This window comes from Tubulanus polymorphus, chromosome 10 (assembly GCF_964204645.1).
Source record: "Tubulanus polymorphus chromosome 10, tnTubPoly1.2, whole genome shotgun sequence".
NCBI lineage: Eukaryota > Metazoa > Nemertea > Palaeonemertea > Tubulaniformes > Tubulanidae > Tubulanus > Tubulanus polymorphus.
In genome coordinates this window covers 8,176,224-8,197,935 of record NC_134034.1, presented here as the reverse complement: position 1 = coordinate 8,197,935, position 21,712 = coordinate 8,176,224, and the positions used below count along the sequence as shown (strand labels likewise).

Here is a 21,712-nt window from a genome sequence, read left to right as displayed (position 1 = left end):
ATCATAAATGAAACTGGTATTTCATTAATTCCTAATGACTTAAGCCGGGCGTAGGTCAGCGACTCACTGCGACGCCATTCACTGCGACCGCCAGCGACGATTGTGTCGCAACGACTCATCGACCTACGCTCCCTTGCGACGGGTTACGACTGTCAGCAAAGCCAGTCACAAGGAGTCGCACGTGTTCTACTTTCTGCGACGCGACACGACTGTCACAACCGACCTACGCGCTCTTGCGACTGGCAGAAACTAGTCGCACACAGTCGCTGACAATCATATCGCAACCGACTTGCACCGAAACTTGCGATGCAACGCGAGGATCGCATCGCGTCAGAAGGCCGACCTACGGAGCCCCACAAATATCTTTTTTTTTTGTTCAAAAGACCTTTCACTTGAAAATTCTTTCATCGGAATAAAATTTATTTCGTTCCAACCAATAATATTCTTTTCGATTGAACCAATTTAAAATAAATCGTTAGAACAAAGTTGAACAAACTTTTTTTTGTCCAAACGAAAGGTTTTTCGTTCGAACAGAATCGTTTTAATTTGAACAGAATTTTCTTGTCAGAACATGAAGTTTTTCGTTCGAACAAGTATACTGTAAAAAGTTTTTTCTCCGAACCAAAAGTATTAAGTATTTCCTTCGAACAGAATTGTTTTCATTCAAACATTCGTTCGAAAAAATTGTTTTCGCTCAACCAAATTTTTTTGCCGGGGCAAAAAGTTTTTCATTTCAACAATAACATAGCTTTTTATTCGAACACATTTTTTTGTCAGATTGAAGAAAGTTTTGGTTCAAACAAAAAGCGTATTGAAACTGAATTGTTTTCACTCGAACAAGATTTTCTTGTCGGAACATTAAGTTTTTTGGTCGAACAGTGTGTTAAGTTCGTTTCGGAAATTTACTCAGTCTGGTATATTTTGGATTACTGTGTATGTCATTTGTCAGGACATTAAACAGAAGATGACTTAGGATACTACCATGCGTGACTCCACTAGTTAGACCGACTTATTCCAAGATGAGGCGTTCCGTTGATCCGTTGGCTAAAAGTTTTCGTCCAGAGATAACTGCTGAGCCATTTGGGTGACCTATCATTGATACTGTTTCCTAATAGCCTGTTTAGTAATGGCTGATGTTGTGCCTTATCAAATGCTTTGTCGAAATCCACCGTTGAACAGGATTCTAAGACTGTGCAGAAAACCCGTTATCGCTGCTTTGCAGCTATATTTTTTATTATTATTTTATGTCACACTATTTTCACTAAAAGAACAAAGGCTTTTTTACCTTGCTGCTGTTGTCGATACAGGCCGTATGATATTGTTCAGCTCACTGAGATCTACAAATACATCGCGTGTTTTTTCACGTATCATTGTTACAAAAGCACTGTCGGAACTTCATCGAAAATTTAGCCCCATTCAATGGGGCGACATGTTTTTCGAGTCGCCATCCCAAAATCAACCCGCAGGCCGAGTGTCACTTCGATTATTAATTCAAGTATAAATGAAGTAATTTATTGCAGCAGACTTAACATTCAGCCGTTAAAGCAGTAATTTTACCAATAGCCCATTTTCCTCATCAAATCATATTCCCGATGCACAGGACATTTACTACTTTAGATTTTAAAAGCATTGTCGAGCCGTAAACATTGACGAATGGACGTGTGTCACTACATCGTCGTTCCGGGGATCAGCTGCGAGTTTCTCCTCATCATGAGAATCAAATCGAGTCCAAATTAATTTATTACTACCAGTGATATGGCTGTGGGTTTCAAGCAGTTAGTTTAACAATACCTATTTTTCTTTACCAAATTAACCGTGTTAACCGTTTTAACCGTTTTAACCGTGTATTTACTAAGATAAATCACTTCGATTATCAATTCAAGTCTAAATACACAAATTTATTGCTGCAAGACGTCACATTCAGCCGCGGTCTTCAAATGGTAAATTTTAACAATTAGCCATTTTCTTCATCAGTACACTTAACCGACCGACGGGATGTAATTTACTACTCTAAATATTATAAGCACTGTCAAGCTGTAAAGATCGATGAAACAACTTGTGTCTTTACATCGTCGTTCCGCGGATCTGCTGCGGGTTCTCCTCGCCATGAGAATCAAAGCAAGTACAAATAAATTTATTACTCCCAGTGATTTGGCCGCGGGCTTTGTACAGTTAGTTTCTTTTTTGGATGTTTACTACGATAAATCATTAGAGTACCGCGTCGTATATGCCTTAACTAAACATGCCGAACTGATGCAGCGAAGGAAAGCTGTTGTGGTGATGAGGAATCAATAAATGGATTTATTACTACGCTCACATAGTGCTGGAAAAACCGCTCCGCGTACGCTCGGAAACCTTACAGTGACGTCATCACCTGCTCATAAGCATATCAAAATATAGTAGGTGGCGCCACGTGATTGGCCATAAAAGCCGTTTTTCAGCATTACGCGAGCATTTGCTAGGCAAACTATCGCTGATAGATGAACATACAAACAAATCTATGCCACTTCATGATTTATTTCTGAATGGAAAATTCCTTGCTGAACAAATTGATGCATAATATCTAGATATAAACCGATTATAAACGAAATTACTGACAAAAATGTCGCACGGAAAGCAGGTGTGACAGACAGTAGGTCGCTTGAAGTGTTTATTGAGTTGTACGCGACCTCTAGGCCTACTTAGCTTTACTGTTTCAAGCAAGCATAGTATAATTGTTGTGATAATTTACAGACTCGTGGATTGAACTTCAAACAAAATTTGCAATAAAAAATTCACGAAGTAGGCCTACAAATGATTTCTTTCTTCTGCTGGTTGCTGGTTGTTAGGCCAACGCATAAGGCGCGTTCACCCGATGAAATTTAGACTGGTCTAAATTTGGTCCGGTCCAATTTTGACCGGACCAAGCGTTCACACGGGCAAAAATACTGTTCTAAATTAGACCGGTCTACTTTAGACCGGTCTAATTTGGCACGATCTAAAAGAGCGAACCAGGTCCGGACCAAATTTTGGACCGGTCTAAATATGCGTGTGTGGACAGAAACTGGTACCAGGTCCGGTCTAAATCGTAATTCTGAATCCCTGCAGTAGAGTGTGAGTCCAGTTTATTAAGTTTTAAATGTTTTTATTACCGTTTATGTAATTATCTTTAAGTACTCTTTTTCCTCCCTATTCAATGGAAATGTTTGGAGTGTAATTCGTATTCGTATATCGCGATCATCATCTGTTTTACTGCCGTGCTTTAAACCGTGTTTAAACGACACATGAGTTTCAGCATGATAGAATAAAATCGAATTCGCAAAAATGTCTAAACCTGACAGAGGATCGAATTGGTAAAATGAAGAATGTCTTGTCCTACTTGGAATATGGAAGCAAGACTCCATCCAGGCGCAATTAATTATTTAGCAGATGGCGACATCTTGTGGTCCCGGTGACAAGCGATTTTATCACCCCGTGTCAAAACGCCGTGTGAACGCTCACCAAAATTTGGACCGGACCTGGTACGGACCCATTTAGACCGGTCTAACTATTTTTCGTGTGAACGCGGCCGTATACACAGGTCTACATAGGCTATACTAGTAGCCTCTACTAGGTTAAAGCTAGGTTCACTGTAAAGGAGGAATCAGATTTATTAAAATGCATGTATAAGTGATTAACTGGTTCTGACTTGCAATGATCAATCACAATTATCAACGATATCTTATTGGCAAAAATTAAGGTTTTTTGGAAAATTTCGTCCGCGCAGACAGCTTTATAAACCAGACTTTTCATTTGAGTTTTTTCATCATTAATAAAACTGAAACACCAAAGTTACTGTGGAACCTTAGAAAGGTCTTTCTTTTCGTTCAAAAGACCTTTTGCTCGAAATTTTTTTTCGTAAGAATAAACATTTTTCGATCGAACCAATAATATTTTGTTCGATTGAACCAATTTGAACGAATCGTTAGACCAAAGTTTTTTTCGTTGTCTGAACAACTTTTTTTGTCCAAACGAAAGGTTTTTCGGGCGGACAATTGTTCGATCGGACCGAAACGTTCCCATTCGGACAAAATTTTCTTAACATTAAGTTTTTCGTTGGAAGAAGTATATTGTAAAAAGTTTTTCGTCCAAACACAAAGTATTAAGTATTTCGTCCAATCGAACAAAATTGTTTTCATTGAAACTTTCGTTTGAACGAAATTTTTTTTGTTCAACAACTTTATTTTTTGGTCGGGACAAAAAGTTTTCATTTCAACAATAACATAGCTTTTTATTCAAACAAATTTTTTTGGTCAGAACGAAGAAAAGTTTTCGTTCGAACAAAAAGCGTTTTGTTCGATCAAACAGAATTGTTTTTATTCGAGCAATGTTTTCGATTACGATTTTTTAATTAAATTAAATTTAATTACAATTTTTGATCGAACAGATATATTGTTCGAAGCGTTTTTCGAGCAAAATTTTAGTGGAACTAGATAGTCTATTCCAACAAAATAATCTTCTCATTCGAACACAAAGGTATAACCTGGGTTTTCTTCGTATCCAATATCCATACCATGCCTTTCAGGTAGAAGCCCAAGACTGCTTGTTTAGATCGTTTTGAAAATATACTCTGTCCGGTACATTTTTGATTACTCTGTATATCATCTATCAGGATAGTGAAGAGAAGACCACTTGGGATAATACCTTGTGTGACTCCACTAGTCAGACCGATTTATTCCAAGATGAGTTCATTTGATTTCGGCCACCTGTTTTCGTTCAGAGAAATCTGCTGAGCCATTTAAACGACCCATCATTGATACCGTTTCCGAATAGCTTGTTTAGTAATCGCTGATGTTGTACCTTATCAAATGCTTTTTCGAAATCCATGAATACTAATAGGCCTAACAGTCGATTTTCCAGTGTCAAATGACTATCTGCCTACCAACCAACGGCTGAATAGTGCCTCAAGCAAAATGCAGACGAACGCCGACAAAAACCGTATTCCTTAAAACCTAAATGTACTACTGTACTGACAGTCAAATTTCAGGACAATTCCAGTCAAATTCTGTACGGGTAGTCAGGTCTGTATCATAAACTGATTTTGACGAATCTTTGTATGCTTCCAAGTACAACATTAACTTATTCAACAAGGCAGAAACCCATTATCGCTGCTTTGCTTTGATTCTATAAATTTTATACACATACCTGTCGGTGCTGTACTGAGTACCATGTAAAACCAGCTCGAGGTCCTTGATGTCTTTTTTTTGCATAAAATGATTTGGATTGTTGCTTGCAGGAAATGATGCAGATGACTTATTCAATTGTTGCTTTGCTATACTTATTCCTGGTATTTCAAGATTTAACATGGATGTTGAAGGTGATGTGTGACCTCTGACATTGGATTGCCTGCATTCAGCCACGGATTGTCTGTAATTTACAGATATTTGTTTTACATACATGTATTGAACCGTAACTCAGTTCTATGGTACAATCTGCGAGCGAGATAGGTACAACAATACATTAACAAGTAGAGTAGCGATAGATGGTGCTATGGCTTAATGTCCTGATGCCGATACGCTATCTGAACTAATAGTGCATAATCATTACAAGAACAAGAAATTAAATTCTTAGTATGGACTTTCCTAAATTTACATGATGGTGTATATGTTTAATCCAGTATCAAAATTAAACATCAGTAAATATACTCTAGATACTGGTAGCAGAACTTGCAAAACTAAATACTCGAGTAGAAAACTATATTGGAACTGGTGAAACAATCCAAGATACGGCGAAAATTATGAAGGAAGAAATTGAAACCAACATCTTGAATTAAGTTGAAAGTGACCTTGCCAAAATAAAAACAAGTAGGCCCTATTTTCGAAACGAGGGAGAATTACTTACAATCGGGACACGAATCAACCAATCAAAGTCTGTGTCCCAAAAACTTATCATAATTTAGAAACAGATGGAAATTCAATATCAAGAAAAAAATCAGTTATTATAGAAAAAGCCTTAAATCATAATCAGTAGTATTTGAAGTTAAACCAAAAAATCAACGGAGATATAGAGCTGATGATAACATATTGAAACTAGATGGCCATGATTGTTTTATTAATTTTTCCTCTAACGAAGAAGGACGTGGGATATGTTTATACATTAAAACTAACTTAAGTCCAGTGAAATATTCAACTGAACAGACCAATGAATTTACAGAAAACGTCTGGGCGAGAATTAATGTCGGTGATAAAAGATCATCGGTTGTATTTATCAAAGCCCTAACTCCAGCAAATATATCGATGACAATCTAATGAACTTGTTAGATGATATATTGCGATGGAATGGTGAAGTTCTTTTCTTGAACTACGGCGAGATTGACTGGACAAATCTCACGTGTGCTAAGCCAAACACTCATCCAGCATCACAATTTCTAGAGAGTAGCCTTGATGCATTCTTGATTCAACATCAACTTCAACTATCGCGTTTTAGAGCCGATAACAGACCCAGTAATTTGGATTTTATATTTACTAACACAGAAGAGAAAGTCAAAAACATCTGTCACAATGCAGGTCTAGGAAGAAGTGACCACAATTTAATTTCATTCGAATATGAAACTGAAACTATATATGACAGATCACTCTACAGGAGAGTTCAGTATTCGAAAGGTGATTACAAGAAACTGTGCGAATTAATGTCTGTTGATTGGGATGAGTTATTTACCGTATTTTCCAGTGTATAAGTCGAGTTTTTGAGACCAAAAATCATGTCCAAAAAACGTAGGTCGACTTATACACCGGCTACACTTTCGAAATCGTTTTAAACTGACGATGTTTAGAATTCAAGATCGCCATGATGAAATGGAATATTAATTTATGTTAGGCTACACTCATATACCAATTTGAATTTAGGATGTTGATAAAAATAGTTTCTTATAGTTTGGAAATGTTTCAAAATTAACTAATGTTAAAAATCAAAAAAGAAAGAAAACCGCGTATATTCATTGTACAGTGTTTATATAAGCCGGGATGCTGTGGCAGCGTGCCAATAATCAATACACAGCAGTCTAATAGGCCTACTAGACTACAGGGGCGTGGCATTCAATGTATACATTATACATTCAACGCGTGGATACGAACAATGAGCACTAATCCGGTAATTTAATATTAGAAACAACAGATCCCAATGATTTAATAATGCAAACAGTGGTAAAGACTCAACTAATATGAGAATGACATCGGCACTGTTTTCAATGTGACATATGTAAACATATGAAGAAGCGACTCAACTTATACACCGACTATAGCCCTAGCACAACTTTTTAAACTGAAAATTTGACCTCGACTTATACACTGGGTCGACTTGTACACCGGAAAATACGGTAATGGTAAAAAGAATATTGGCTGATCTTTAAGAAAAAATTAAATGCTGCTATAGAGATATGTATCCCAACTATCAAAATTAACAGAGATAAAAAACCAAGAACGCTTTGGATGACAAAGTGTACCCTTAACTCAGTAAAAGCAAAAACCAAAGCATGGAAAAAATTCCTGAAAACTAGAAGCGACGAAATTTTTGAAATTTAACTCTGTTTTGGGGCCATTTCCTGCATTCTGAGGCAAGAATTCATGACAAATACTTTCCCCTTTTCTGCTGCTGATAAACTAAAGCATAAAAAAAACGATCTTCACTTAAAGGAGGGCCCCCCTCCCTAGATCTGCGACTGTTATCATGTTAGATGCTAGACGCCGTTTCACCAGAGGTCATCCTTACAAGTTGGAAAAAAGACGATGTCGCATGAACATTAGACTGAAATATTTTACAAATAGAATTATCAATTACTGGAACAGTCTGCCGACAGAAGTTGTGGAAGCACCATCTGTGAATTCGTTCAAGGCTCGGCTGGATGATTATTGGAAAGACTATGAACTAAAACCTAACTACAAACTATACAGATGCTAATGATACCTCGGCAAATGTGCATTAACTTTAAAATCTAACAGCTGTGTATCGTTGAACAGTGTTTAGATCGCCACACAGGGTTCAGTGTGCCACTGCTGACCCAAATTCAATGCCATCCACAGCTCATGTTATGCCAAATTCACTGCCAACTGAAGCGAATTTTTAAGAAATGCCCTTAGTATTCATGCACAACTGCAAGTGGGTTTTCCCCAAAGACTCAAATAGACACTCTCCACGTGCATGGTGTGAACCTGAATGCTGAACGATTTCATTTATTACGTAGTCTACACTGTGTGAAGTTTGTTAGACAATCTATTTTTTGTAAACTGAAAAATTTCCAAGATTCACTGCGCCCTTTCCCAAATTCACTGTCCTTCTATAAAATTCACTGCTTTTCACAGCTGTGAATAATTTTTAAAAAGAATTGACAACTATTCACTGCTTTCACAGCCAGCGACAAACCCTGGCAGTGGAATCATTGGCAGTTTCCAAGAAAACTTTAACTAGGCCACACACACGCACGCACACACACACACACACGAGGCGCGCTTTTCATATACATGCACAGATGAATACACCACATAGCAGAGAGTACGGCCTATATTTGTCACGCACGTGTGTGAAGCATGAATATACGTGACAGCGCATGTATTCTTCCAAAACGAAATGTAGTTCCATGAACAAATAAATAACTAAATTAATGAATAAGCAATGCATATCGATGAAATTCAATAGGGTTAGAGATTTTATTACTGCTTTGAATGTTTTGAAAGTTGCGAAGAGAAACTATGCTGCATTCAGAAGTTATTTTGTACCAAAGGAAAAAAGTTTCATATGCAATAGCAAAATGGACCAAAGCGAAAGTCCATAAAAATGGCACCGACACGTGTGTCTCTATCCATGGAAGACAAAAGTGAACTTTGTGGCTTTGCTCAATAACGATAGGTCTCAACAATATATATCGCTGATTTCTTTGCAAAGAAATGGGATTAACTGATGGCATCGAGACGCCGTAACTGAGTTTAGCGATGCCATCAGGTACGAATCGCTGCCTGGAGGAAGATGATATGATGGTTCAGGAACGCTTGAAATAAATACCCCAATACATCACCATACTCTCTAAACCACCAAAATCACGAATCCCCGATGTTGGTGAGAATATCGAGATATGACTGTACATTGATATCCACTCGAAATATGCAGTCACTTTGATCAAAATGGTCCTAATTTCGACTTAAAATCTACTGTGGTAATGCACAATTTCAAGGATACACATACTGGTTTTCCAAATCTATGTTTCAAACTGCAAAGCAGCAAATACCAGTGTTAGTTTTTTCCCTGGCAGTTTGAACTCATCATGCCTAACCCCATGTTGTACATATATAGAGCTGCCAACCCCTGAAAATTGTTTTGAAGGACAGAGATCCCAATTTTTTGGGACAGCCATCAATTGTCAGGGACATTCAAAAATTTCAGCATTTCAGCTTTTTAACTTAAAATCAAGCACTCGTCTTGTGCTTAGGCAAAGAGAGCTGCATCACGAATGAGAAGTTGCTTGAAATTGAAAAATGACAGGAAATCTAACTCAGTGCATGGGAAAGATAACTACTGACTGCTAGCTCCTCAGTGTTGACTTGTTATTAAATCATTCCTGAGTACCGTCTGCTAGCGCCACAGTGTTCACCTGCCATATCATGCCTAGAGTACTGACTGCTAGCGCCAAAGTGAACACTTGCCTTATTATATACATTTGCGACGTATATCGATTACTTGTTCCTCTTCTGCTAGCAAAAAGGAGCGAACTTTCCATTGAAAACAATGAAATTAATAAAAACCATGAATTTTCCGTAACAGAAGCTTATTGTTTAAAAATCTGTGACATTTCAATGCTTCCTGGGACAGCGGGACAAACAATGAAATTCCGTGGGACGGTTGGCAGCTCTGCACATATTTACATGAACCTATACACAAAGTTTTGCTATTTATAGGCCTAGATCTTATGTGAAATCAAAGTGCATCATCCTCAATGACAAGAGGCTACCTTGAATAACTAGGGGTCAAGAGACACCATATCCACTTGACAATTTTATAATTTCAATATTCATATGATAATTTAATGCAGCATTAAATTTGATTGAATTTACAATTCAAGCACAAGGCTAATCAGCTAATTGCAATAATCACTTAATCACTGCAATGACTCCCGAGGTCCCCAAGGATAGAAAAGAAATCTATACAATCAATATACTTAGGACACAGTCACGCTGTTGCCAAAAATTTCTGTCATTACAAAATACAATCGCAAAATACAATCGTAAATCTAGAGATTTGCAACATTTTCATAATTCAAGGCCCCAAAATCAATTTTCAAGACTGAAATGCCAATTGGCAATTCAAGGATTTCAAGGCCAGCTTTTCAACGCCTGTAAAAATTCCATTGGTTCAGGTTTTGTAATGGTTACGACGTCGAAACAGTGTCGACAGGGAGTCAGAGTTCACATTGATAGCTGCGTAAGTGAATGTAAGGAATTCGGTTCATTTTGGTGGCATATTGATACAATACTAGAATCAGCCGCATCGCGTCAAAGTATGTGACATTTCTAATGCTTTGAATTGATGAAATCATTGCCAACCATCAATGACTGTGGCAGCCCAAATGAGAAATCCCTTGCTTGTCCTCTTGCTCAGTCTTGTGTGATAACAAGTGCATTACAACAACCACAAAGCCATACCAAAAACTCTGTCCAGTTCTTATCTCATTAAGTTAAGAGGCCCTGCAGATGGTTTCTAGCCAGCCATTTTGGTTGCGATCTAAGAATAACTACACTAGACGCTGCTATCCTTGAGGCAAATGGCTCCATGGCAAGCGGAGTTTACTGTTGCAGGTGCATACCGACTTATCTAAACAACTGCCTTGTGAAGTTTCATCAAAATACTACTAGAAATCTTGCAGACTAAGATCCACTTGACAGATGGATGGAAGGATGGTTGGACGGACTCACAAAGAGTATGTACCAACAACACTACTATACCTTCTTGCTGCTCTTTGCTGTTCTTCCATTTCTGTACTCCATACCAGCTGTCCATCAATTGGACATTTGTCCTTTTTGTGCATCAGCCATTCATCTATGCACTGCCTGTGGAACTGTAAAAGAGATAAACTTAACAGGTATGATATTGTAATGCGCTGTTTTATCAACAATTCTTTAATACCCAGGAGGCAGCTCCAGCCTACTGCCACTACTGCATGAATGGTACCTGAAGATGAACCAGCAATATATATGTTTGAACACAGGCTGAAACTCCCAGGAACAGCCAGATTTGAGTTGTGACAAAACATCCGGATCTTAGTTTTAAATTGCCTTTCCATTTGTCAGCAATTCAGAAAATTGGTTTAGAATTAAGGCTAAAAACTTTATAGAATGTTCATTTAAATTTCGAAACTAGACTAGCCTGCAGTGCACAGTCATATTCCCTACAAATGCTGTATAAGCCTCAAAGGAGTTATCAGCATTAGATTTTCCACAATTACTAGCCAAAATGGTTGCCCATCAGCCATCTTTGACAATTTGGTGTCCTCCCCCAAAAATTTTTAAAAATTCACCCCTATCAAAGCACCTTAGGCATTAGAATAGGAAAAAGATACCTTGTCTGAATTTTAACAATAACATACCACTTTAACCCTTACAATACCACTACCATATGGCATACGGTACAAATTGACAAGGTAGCACACCCGTTCCGTATGTGATACGGTATCACTTAACCCTTCTTCTAGAAGGGCATATCTATCAGTATCAGCCGGTTCTGCCATCTGCATAAAATCCTAGAAGGCAACAGCCATGAAAAAAACAATTTGGCTGGAAGAAACGGTTCAGCAGCTCGTATATGATGCTGACAGTGATGTTGGTGACTTGGAATTTGAAGTGAACAAATTGAGAGTTACAACGAATATGACAGCAGCAGTTCAGATGATATGACTTAGTCAGAAAGTAGGTTTATAGTGCCGGCAATGATTTTGATGATGAAAATGAAATCAGTGACAATTTTTTTAGACCCTGTTGATACAGTTGTCATGGCAACGGACACCAATAACAATAACGAAGAACCAGAAACTATCCATCCTCAAGGTCATATATATTCAAATAATTTGTCTTATTTGTAAGCCCAATGGTTATCAACACCATGGTATACAATGTATCAGTGTCAAATACATAGGTAACAATTTTCTGAGGCCTAAAATTATACCCCAATGAAACCCCTTACATCCGGCCTACCGACATATCGGTGGAGAAGTTGGTAAATGAGTGGAAAAATAAATTTTCTAGTTGCTCTATTGCTTTGAAATTTTTACTACATAAAGTTAGGATATATGGCATACAATTTCAGTTGGAATTGATCAGTGCATTTTTCTGGGAGACAGAGCAGTTTATCTGAAACTTTTTCGTGAATTTATTTCATGGCGGCCATCTTGGAGTATGTGACCTTGACCTCATGTTCACTTATATCCAAATTATTTGTCTAAATTGTTGGCCCAAAAGTTATCAACATCATGCTATATATTATAAATTTTCTGTGTCAGATACCTTGGTAACTATTCTATGAGGTTTCAAATATACCCCTATAAACCCCTAAATTCCCTCCGGTACAGCAGTGGAGACACTATGTGGTATTGAAAGGGTTCAATATTTATTGCAATTTGAACGTGCCCTTTTTTGAATGTGATAGTTATTGAGTCATGATTTTGAGCCAACTATTTTTGGAGCCCTTTTCTGAATTTTTAGTGCCTTTTTTTAATAGAGCACTTCAGTAATATGATTGAATGTGCCCTTTTTGGAGATAAATTCTGACCTCAACAGGATTTTTCAAACTATTTTTGGAGCCCTTTTCGGAATTTTTGGCACATTAACGTGCCCTTTTCGACGATATTATGTGCACTTTTTGACAATATAACATGCCTTTTTTCGGCAATTGATTCAAATTCTAATTCATTACAGGGCATTCACGACTCGGCCCTGCGGTATTGCATTTAACCACCAGCAAAATCCGCCTCTTTTTGCACCAACGCAGACCCAATAAAGGTCCAATGGCCCTTTGGCTCACCATCAAATCATTCAGTGAATATTGTCAAAAATATTATACTAACTACAAATTAATTTGGATTGCAATCGAAAAGATTACCGAATTAAAACCACCAACTGACGATATGCTGAACAAACTCTTCAAACAACAATCTTTTATTCTAAATCTAATCACTTCATTAATTCTTAGCCCCTTATTACACGATTAATACATACAAGATATTATTATACTCGCAATTTCCAGATTTTATCATCCTTGAATTGAATTAAAATACACGCCCAACGCACGACTTCTCCCAGCCTCATCTGTGTTTGTTTTTAAGAGCACGCGTGTGATAAATATGCTGTACGTTCTCTATTGATCGCTTCGCACGGATTTCCGTAGTACGATAGCGATATATATACAGCCCGATTTTTGTCTAGATGATGCTTCCCCACTAAGCACATCACTTCCCAATTATATATGAGATACTTGCGTTCCTAGACAGAATCGCAATTTACGTCCAGTTGATGAAGGTGGGCTACAACTATTGTCGCTATGTAAAGGTACCGGGCTTCGGATTTTAAATGGTCGCACTCTCTCATCCTGGACATTTTACGTGCTACAGCCACGTGGGGTCTCCTAGCGTTATTGACTATGTACTTCGCCCTTTTGGCATGGTTAATGACATAGACTTACTATTTGTGCATTCCCCAACAGATATGTCGATTCACTGTTTGGTTACATCTGTAATTAAAACTGGTCTCTTTCATAAAACTGAAGCTAGATGCCCTTTGAAACCACTACCTAAATATATTTGGAGTGAAGGTGACTGTGAAAAGTATCGATTTGCACTTCACAGCCCCATGCTCTTCTCTAAACTGTCAGATATAGTTACTGACAACAAAGATGAAGCTGAAACTATTAATGATATCCCAAATTTGCTCATTACCGCTGCTGATATTGCTAAGATAAAATGTACATCCCGTACCCCCAGACGTACCAAGAATCCACAACTCAAACCTCGGAACAAGAAATGGTTCAACTCAGATTGTGTGACCCTGAGAAAAGACCTCAGGGAAATTGGTAATAAACTTCATAAAAATCCATTTAACCCTACCGTGCTGGCTGATTTTAAAAAGAAATGCAAACTCTACAAGAAATTTTTATATAAGAAGAGACAAGTTTTCAAGTCAAATATCCTAGAACAGATGGAGAATCTATGTAACCGTAACCCTAAAAGTTTCTGGTCGTTGTTCAATGAACTGAAAAACTTAAACAGTTGTAAGACCACTTGTAATATTACCGCCTCTCAATGGGTTGAGCATTTCACCTCATTAGTCAACAGTTCTGTGTCAAGCTTACATAAGGTACCTGATGAAGAAATCGAAAACTTTATTACTAAAAACAGGGGCAAAATTTTCTGTGAAACTAATTTCTCTATAACTGAATCGGAGATCTCGCAGAGTATTTGCAAACTTAAGAGTGGTAAAGCTAGTGGCACTGACCTTGTATTAAATGATATGCTGAAAGCTGGACACTATATTCTCTGGCCAGCACTTAAGAAAGCTTTCAATAAAATCCTTTATAGCGGAAAATTCCCGGTTGCTTGGAGATGCAATACTTTAACCCCTTTATATAAAAAAGGTGATGCCCCAAACCCTGAAAATTATAGGGGTATAGCAGTTGGGAGCAATATTGTATAACGGATTATCAGTGTTTGTAGAAAAAAACAACCTTATCCCAAACCGTCAGATTGGCTTCAAGAAAGGTGCTCGTACTTCAGATCATATACTTACTCTAAAAACAATAATTGATAAACGTGTTAACAAACTTTGCAGTACTAATGTATATTGTTGTTTCGTTGATTTCAAGTCAGCATTTGACTCTATCCCTAGGAGAGCTTTAATTTTTAAGCTCCTCAATATGGGTATCGACGGGAACGTGTTATCAGTTATTGAAAGTATGTACTCGGAGGTGAAATATGCTGTAAAACTACAGGAAGGTATAACCCCTAGCTTCTCGAAAGTAGGAGTAAAACAAGGTTGTGTGCTAAGTCCGTTGCTCTTCAACCTTTTTATATCAGATTCAACCAAAATTTTTAACGATAGTTGTCAACCTGTTATGTTGTACAATAACCCCATCAGCTGTCTTCTTTATGCAGACGATCTAGTTATTATATCAAAATCCAAAGTAGGTCTACAAAATGCACTAGATAACCTTGGAACTTACTGTGGAAAATGGCAACTAACAGATAATCTTTCAAAAACAAATGTGATCATTTTTAATATGCTTGAACGTAAGATAGACAATCACGTCTTCAAATATGAAAATACACCCATCGAAGTAGTCGACAATTACTGCTACCTTGGAATAATTTTCACTGCCAAGAGTAATTTTAAGAAGGCGTGTGAACACCTAACTGACCAAGCCCGTAAGGCACTTTTTAAGATTAAAACTTTTGACCTGAGAGATAATGTTGCCACGGCTTTGAAACTGTTCAATATCTCTGTGGTACCAATTCTAACGTACTGCTGTGAAGTTTGGGGTCCCTTCTACACTGAGAAGGTCAATAATACAAATTTTATGTCTATTTGTAATATTTTACCAGCCGAGAAAATTAATGTAAACTTTTGTAAATATTTGTTAGGTGTGCATAAGAATGCTACCAACGCAGCAAGTATGGGTGAGCTCGGGTAATTGATTCAAATTCTAATTCATTACAGGGCATTCACGACTCGGCCCTGCGGTATTGCATTTAACCACCAGCAAAATCCGCCTCTTTTTACACCAACGCAGACCCAATAAAGGTCCAATGGCCCTTTGGTTCACCATCAAATCATTCAGTGAATATTGTCAAAAATATTATACTAACTACAAATTAATTTGGATTGCAATCGAATAGATTACCGAATTAAAACCACCAACTGACGATATGCTGAACAAACTCTTCAAACAACAATCTTTTATTCTAAATCTAATCACTTCATTAATTCTTAGTCCCTTATTACACGATTAATACATACAAGATATTATTATACTCGCAATTTCCAGATTTTATCATCCTTGAATTGAATAAAAATACACGCCCAACGCAAAATTTTTAACGATAGTTGTCAACCTTTTATGTTGTACAATAACCCCATCAGCTGTCTTCTTTATGCAGACGATCTAGTTATTTTATCAAAATCCAAAGTAGGTCTACAATATGCACTAGATAACCTTGGAACTTACTGTGGAAAATGGCAACTAACAGATAATCTTTCAAAAACAAATGTGATCATTTTTAATATGCTTGAACGTAAGATAGACAATCACGTCTTCAAATATGAAAATACACCCATCGAAGTAGTCGACAATTACTGCTACCTTGGAATAATTTTCACTGCCAAGAGTAATTTTAAGAAGGCGTGTGAACACCTAACTGACCAAGCCCGTAAGGCACTTTTTAAGATTAAAACTTTTGACCTGAGAGATAATGTTGCCACGGCTTTGAAACTGTCTAATATCTCTGTGGTACCAATTCTAACGTACTGCTGTGAAGTTTGGGGTCCCTTCTACACTGAGAAGGTCAATAATACAAATTTCATGTATTGCCACCAAACCAGACTTAGGCAAACGAATACCCGACTGTGCTGAAACAGTATCCGGGTTGATCAGAATATAATCAGCATCCAGGCAGCTATGACTATGATCCACAGCACCTGGAGTTGCATAATATGCCGAGCAAAATTACAATTTTCGGAACTAAAATTTGTATTTCCGAGTAGTACTTACCCTTTCCTATGGTTTTTGCCAATATTTTCTAAATTTGGATTTATCGCCAATGGTTTTTCTATACGACCCGGCCCTGCGGTATTGCATTTAGCCACCGGCGAAATCCGCCATCTTTTTACGTCATAGCAGACCAAAAAAAAACAGCTATGCGGGGCAGGTGGGTGGGATTCCCACCATAGGAAAGGGTAAGTACTACTCGGAAATACAAAATTTAGTTCCGAAAATTGTAATATTTCCGTCGAGTACTGTACCCTTTCCTATGGTTTTTGCTAGACTAGCCTAGCACAAGGATGGTGGGAAAGGTAGATAGAAAAACCACCGCTCAAACGCAAGGTAAGAGGGAAAAAGAGAGCACTTACCCAAGCACGGAATGGAGCACTGTAGCACAGGGAAGACCGGTTGGCCACAGTGAGTCCGTCCAGCTCAGGGGCCCCGCCCAGAATTTTGCGAAATTAATACTTGCAGATATGAGCCCAAACTATGTACAAGGATACACCCCCAGTGATCCTGATAATGCAACATAAATATTCTACACTAAAGGGTCCGATCGGAAAGAACGGACACCTTGAGCCATGACAACAGGACCAAGTGAAGCTAATGAGCCTAACTGGCCTGAAACATCCCGTAAATAAAATGACGTGAATGTCGACGGTGAATTCCAAAAGGCGGCCCGACAGACTTCCTCCAACGGAGCACCCGAAAAGGCTGCGCAGGAAGTAGCCATAGACCTCACTTGATGAGAAACGACTCCCTCCGAGGAAAGATTCTCCTTCAATAAAATGTCCTTGATCATTGAAGAGACCCATCAGGCTACTGTGTCCCGCGAAATATCCCCCTTTAGGTGATCCAGCAGCGGAATAAATAACCGCTCCCGTGAACCCCTCCGTGAAGCAGAGCGATCTAAATAGAAACACAACGCCCGCACAGGACATAAAGTCCTGTCCGGGATGCCCGGTTCCACTCGATGTTTTAGGGCTTCAATTCGCCATTACCGCCCAACCGAGCCTGGTCGTTGGTTCTTTGCCAAAAATTCCAAAGCAGGCCGCAGCGAAACAAATTCATTCGCTGGCCCAAAGACAATATGACCTTGTCGGACTGAAAGCGCATGAATCTCAGAGCGACGGGCCGAGCAAGCCAAGAACAGCAAAAATACAGTCTTTTTTGACAAATTTGCAAATGACGCTGCCGAAAGAGGTTCAAATGGAGCCTCCATTAACTTCTTCAAAATTACAGACAGATCCCATGGTGGAACTGTCCTTGTTACCCGAGGCCGGGAAATAGAAAACCCAGCAACCAGCTGGGATATCCGATGATCCCCTGCTACATTTGGCCATCCAGAAGCACGCAATGTATGAGAAATCGCGGAGCGGTAACCTTTAATAGTTATGACCTGTAAACCTTTTACTACAAATAGGTGCAGTAAAAAATCTGCCAATTGAGCTACAGAGGGTGACCATGGATCAATTTCCCCTGCAGCACACCAATCCGCAAAATGACTCCATTTGGCATCGTAAATGGTACTTGTTGATGGCCGCTTAGATCCTGCGATAAAGGAGGCAGCCTGTTCTGAAAAGCCTGAAGCTGACAAGGATCGCTGGACAATGGCCAGGCGAGCATATTTAACCACTGGCTGTTTGGATGATGCCGAAAGATCCCCTGAGACAGAAGCGATGGGAAATTCGGGAGAATCCTGGGGTTGTCGCACAGTAGGTTGAGAAGTGGTAGGAACCATTTCTGAGCCGGCCAACATGGTGCTACCAGAACTATGTTGCAATTGACTGATCTCTCTATTTGATCCAGTAAGCGCGGCAGGACTGGTGTGGGCGGGAACGCAAACGCATGCATCCCCGACCAGTCCAGAGAGAAGGCATCGACCCCCACGCTTCCGCGTCTGGAATCGGGGACACAAACAGAGGACACCTCCGATTGAACCGGGTGGCAAACAGATCCAGCAGCGGATTGCCAAAAATGCCCCGAACCCGATCGGCTACTTCTTGGTGGAGAACCCATTCTGTCGCAATAGCCTGACCTCGACGAGACAGAGCATCGGCCATCACGTTCCTTTTCCCTGCTAAATGTGCCACAGTCAGGGACACGCCCTTTGTCTGGCACCAAAGAAGAATTTTGGCCGACAGACCTGTGAGGGTTTCTGAGTGAGTGCCCCCTTGGTTCTGAAGGTAAGCCCTCACTGTTGAATTGTCTGTGGCTAACCAAACGTGGTGGCCCTCCACTCTCCTGTGAAAGAACTTCAGGGCCTTCCACACGGCCAGCATTTCTAGGAAATTTATGTGGTTGGTGGCCTCGTAGCGAGACCATTTCCCGGCTTTGACTCGGTTCTCCAGATGTGCCCCCCATCCTTGGTGACTGGCATCCGTGAATACACGAACTGGAGCCTCTAACGGGGCTAGTGACACCCCGAGCCGAAGATTCGTAGTGGCCGCCCACCACTGAAGATCCGGACTTAGATCGGTTGGAGGTACGGGAATCAAGGCCTCCCAGTTGCCCTTCGACTGAGACCAGAAGACCTTCCAATATTGTTGCAAGCGCCTGCTTCTGAGGCGGCCTAAGGGCACCACTACACCCATGGAGCTGATGGAGCCTAGAAGCCGTGACCAGTAACGAGCTGTTCTCGGGGTTGTGAACACTCCTGCTACAGCTTCTTGAAGTTTGGCCACTCGAACCATAGACGGAAAGACTTTGCCGATTCGGAGATCGAAGTCCATGCCGAGATAAGTGAACTGTTGGGCCGGCGTCAACTGAGATTTTTCCCTGTTTACGCGGAACCCTAGCTGATGGACTAAGTCCAAGACTGAGGTCATTGCCTCCCGACATTCCTGAGCCGAATTCGCGACTATTAACCAGTCGTCGAGGTAAACGAACAGTCGAACACCCCTTGACTGAAGTACCTTCTGAACTGACTTGAACAACTTGGTGAAAACCCACGGGGCCGTACTGAGGCCAAATGGAAGAGACCTGAATTGGAACTGGCGGCCTTTCCACTTTATCCTGAGAAATCGCCGAGATTTTGGGTGAATTGGAACCTGAAAGTAAGCATCTTTCAGGTCCAATGAAGCCGCCCATTGACCCGGACGGAGCCCTTGAATCACGTCCTTGGGCTTGGTCATCCGGAACCTTGGAATGTCTAGGTGCCGATTGAGGGATGACAGATCTATCACTGTCCGTTGACCCCCTGTGGCCTTTGGTACCATGAATATTCGAGAAAACCAGCCGGGAGAAGTTTCGTTGCAAACTGGTTCTATCGCTCCCTTCTCTGCCAGTTCCTTGAGAGCCGGAGAGATTAAGGCCTCCTGACCTGGTTTTGGCCGCATGTCGGGAGGTGACCTCATCAGGCGCGGTCGCCTTAGGAAACGGAGACGGTAGCCACGAGAGACGACCCGGGAGGGCCAACTGTCTCCAAAGAGGTCGGACCAGTGGGTTGCTGCCTGCTGCAGACAACCTCCCACTGGTCCCAAGAATTCATTTCGAGTTTTTCCGAAAGGAAGAGCCCCTTTTTGGAGCCTTCCCCTTGCCTCGATACGAACCGGAACTGTTACGACCGGACGAAGCTTGACACGATTGTTGAAGTTGCGCGCTAGTTCTCCAACCGGCATCCGAAGCCGCCTGAGAAAGCGCTGAAGTTTGAGATGGTCCTGTTTGCGTCCGTGCCGAACCTTGCGCCGCCGGCGTCGGACCAGAACGCTTTTTCCACGGAGTTCGGGGGTTGGACTTGGCCTGAACCTCCCGAATCTTCCTCAGCTCTGCGGAAACCGGAGCGCACCAACCGGAGAAGAGACGTGAAGACGTCCCCAATGGGGCTCTCAGCAAAGCATTGGACACCATATCCGGTAGACGAGTTTTGGCACTGGAGTCCATCACTGACTGACGGGAGGCTAACACCAGATTAGCCTGACCCCGAACCGACTACGGAATTACATGCGAAACAGACCGAGCCAAAGATTGGATAATCCGGTCCATTCCCTCCAGTTTTAGGGCAACTGACTCTGGGTCGGAGCGCGCATGAACGGCGGCGTGAGTCTCGCGAAGCTCACCCGTCAACACCTTAAGTGCCATATCTTGAAACGAACCAACCCTGGTAAGATTGTCCAGGATTGACGTCATGGCCACCGAACCGGACTTAGGCAAACGAATACCCGACTGTGCTGTAACAGTATCCGGGCTGATCAAAGTATAATCAGCATCCAGGCAGTCATGACTGTGATCCACAGCACCTGGAGTTGCGTAATACGCCGAGCGAAATGCGCCTATAGGTGGATCGGTTGAACTAAAATATTTCCCAGATTTCATACCCCGTTCTGGAGGGGGAAATGAAAATGTTCCAGGCCGACATTCACCCCATAATTGCGTATCCAATCGAGCCCATTCTCTCGAAACCGCTGACGATTCCCGTAAAATGTTAAGATCGGAGTCCGGAGGGCGATAAGCTTCCATTGACTCACCGACCAGAGGAGCTGCTGTGGACTTAGCGCGAGTTGCCCCGTGCTTGACAAAGAACTCACTTATCATCGCTCTAAATGGCATGTCCCCCGCTGGTTCGGATAAAACTGAACGGGACGGAGATACATTGCGAGCCAGGGAAGCCCCCATCGTCTGGGGCAACCCACAATTGCTTGCGACAGGAACGACCTCAGAAGGAATTGCCGCCTCTGGGACCGGATCCTCATTGAAATCAGACCCTACCGCAGCCTCCAGGAATTCAGAGTCACAATTCCGAAAAACTGAGTGGGCTGGCAAACTTCTAACCGGACAATCAGGAATAGGCTTACCTGTTGTAGAAGTTGCAGCGACTTGTTGCGACGAAGATAACAAGTTTAAAATTTTCTCCTCAAATACATGGAAATCCTTCTGAGTCAGGTATTTTCCAGTATCCCTTCGGTGACGGTCCCTCGAACGGGATCGCGACCTACTAGAAGAATCGCTTTCATCGCTAACCGACGTCGAC

General features: G+C 40.7%; 1 protein-coding gene across 1 annotated transcript in view; it reads right to left on the bottom strand.

Annotated features, from left to right (window-relative positions):
- Nucleotides 1-21,712, bottom strand: part of LOC141912054 (E3 ubiquitin-protein ligase Zswim2-like) — a 115,344-nt gene that overhangs the window by 4,375 nt on the left and 89,257 nt on the right. Inside the window, exons 8-9 of the mRNA XM_074803230.1 lie at nt 10,947-11,059; nt 5,164-5,385 (exon numbers count right to left, since the gene is read on the bottom strand). Of these exons, the coding sequence (XP_074659331.1) occupies nt 5,164-5,385; nt 10,947-11,059 (335 nt within the window). The remainder of the gene's footprint in view (nt 1-5,163; nt 5,386-10,946; nt 11,060-21,712) is intronic.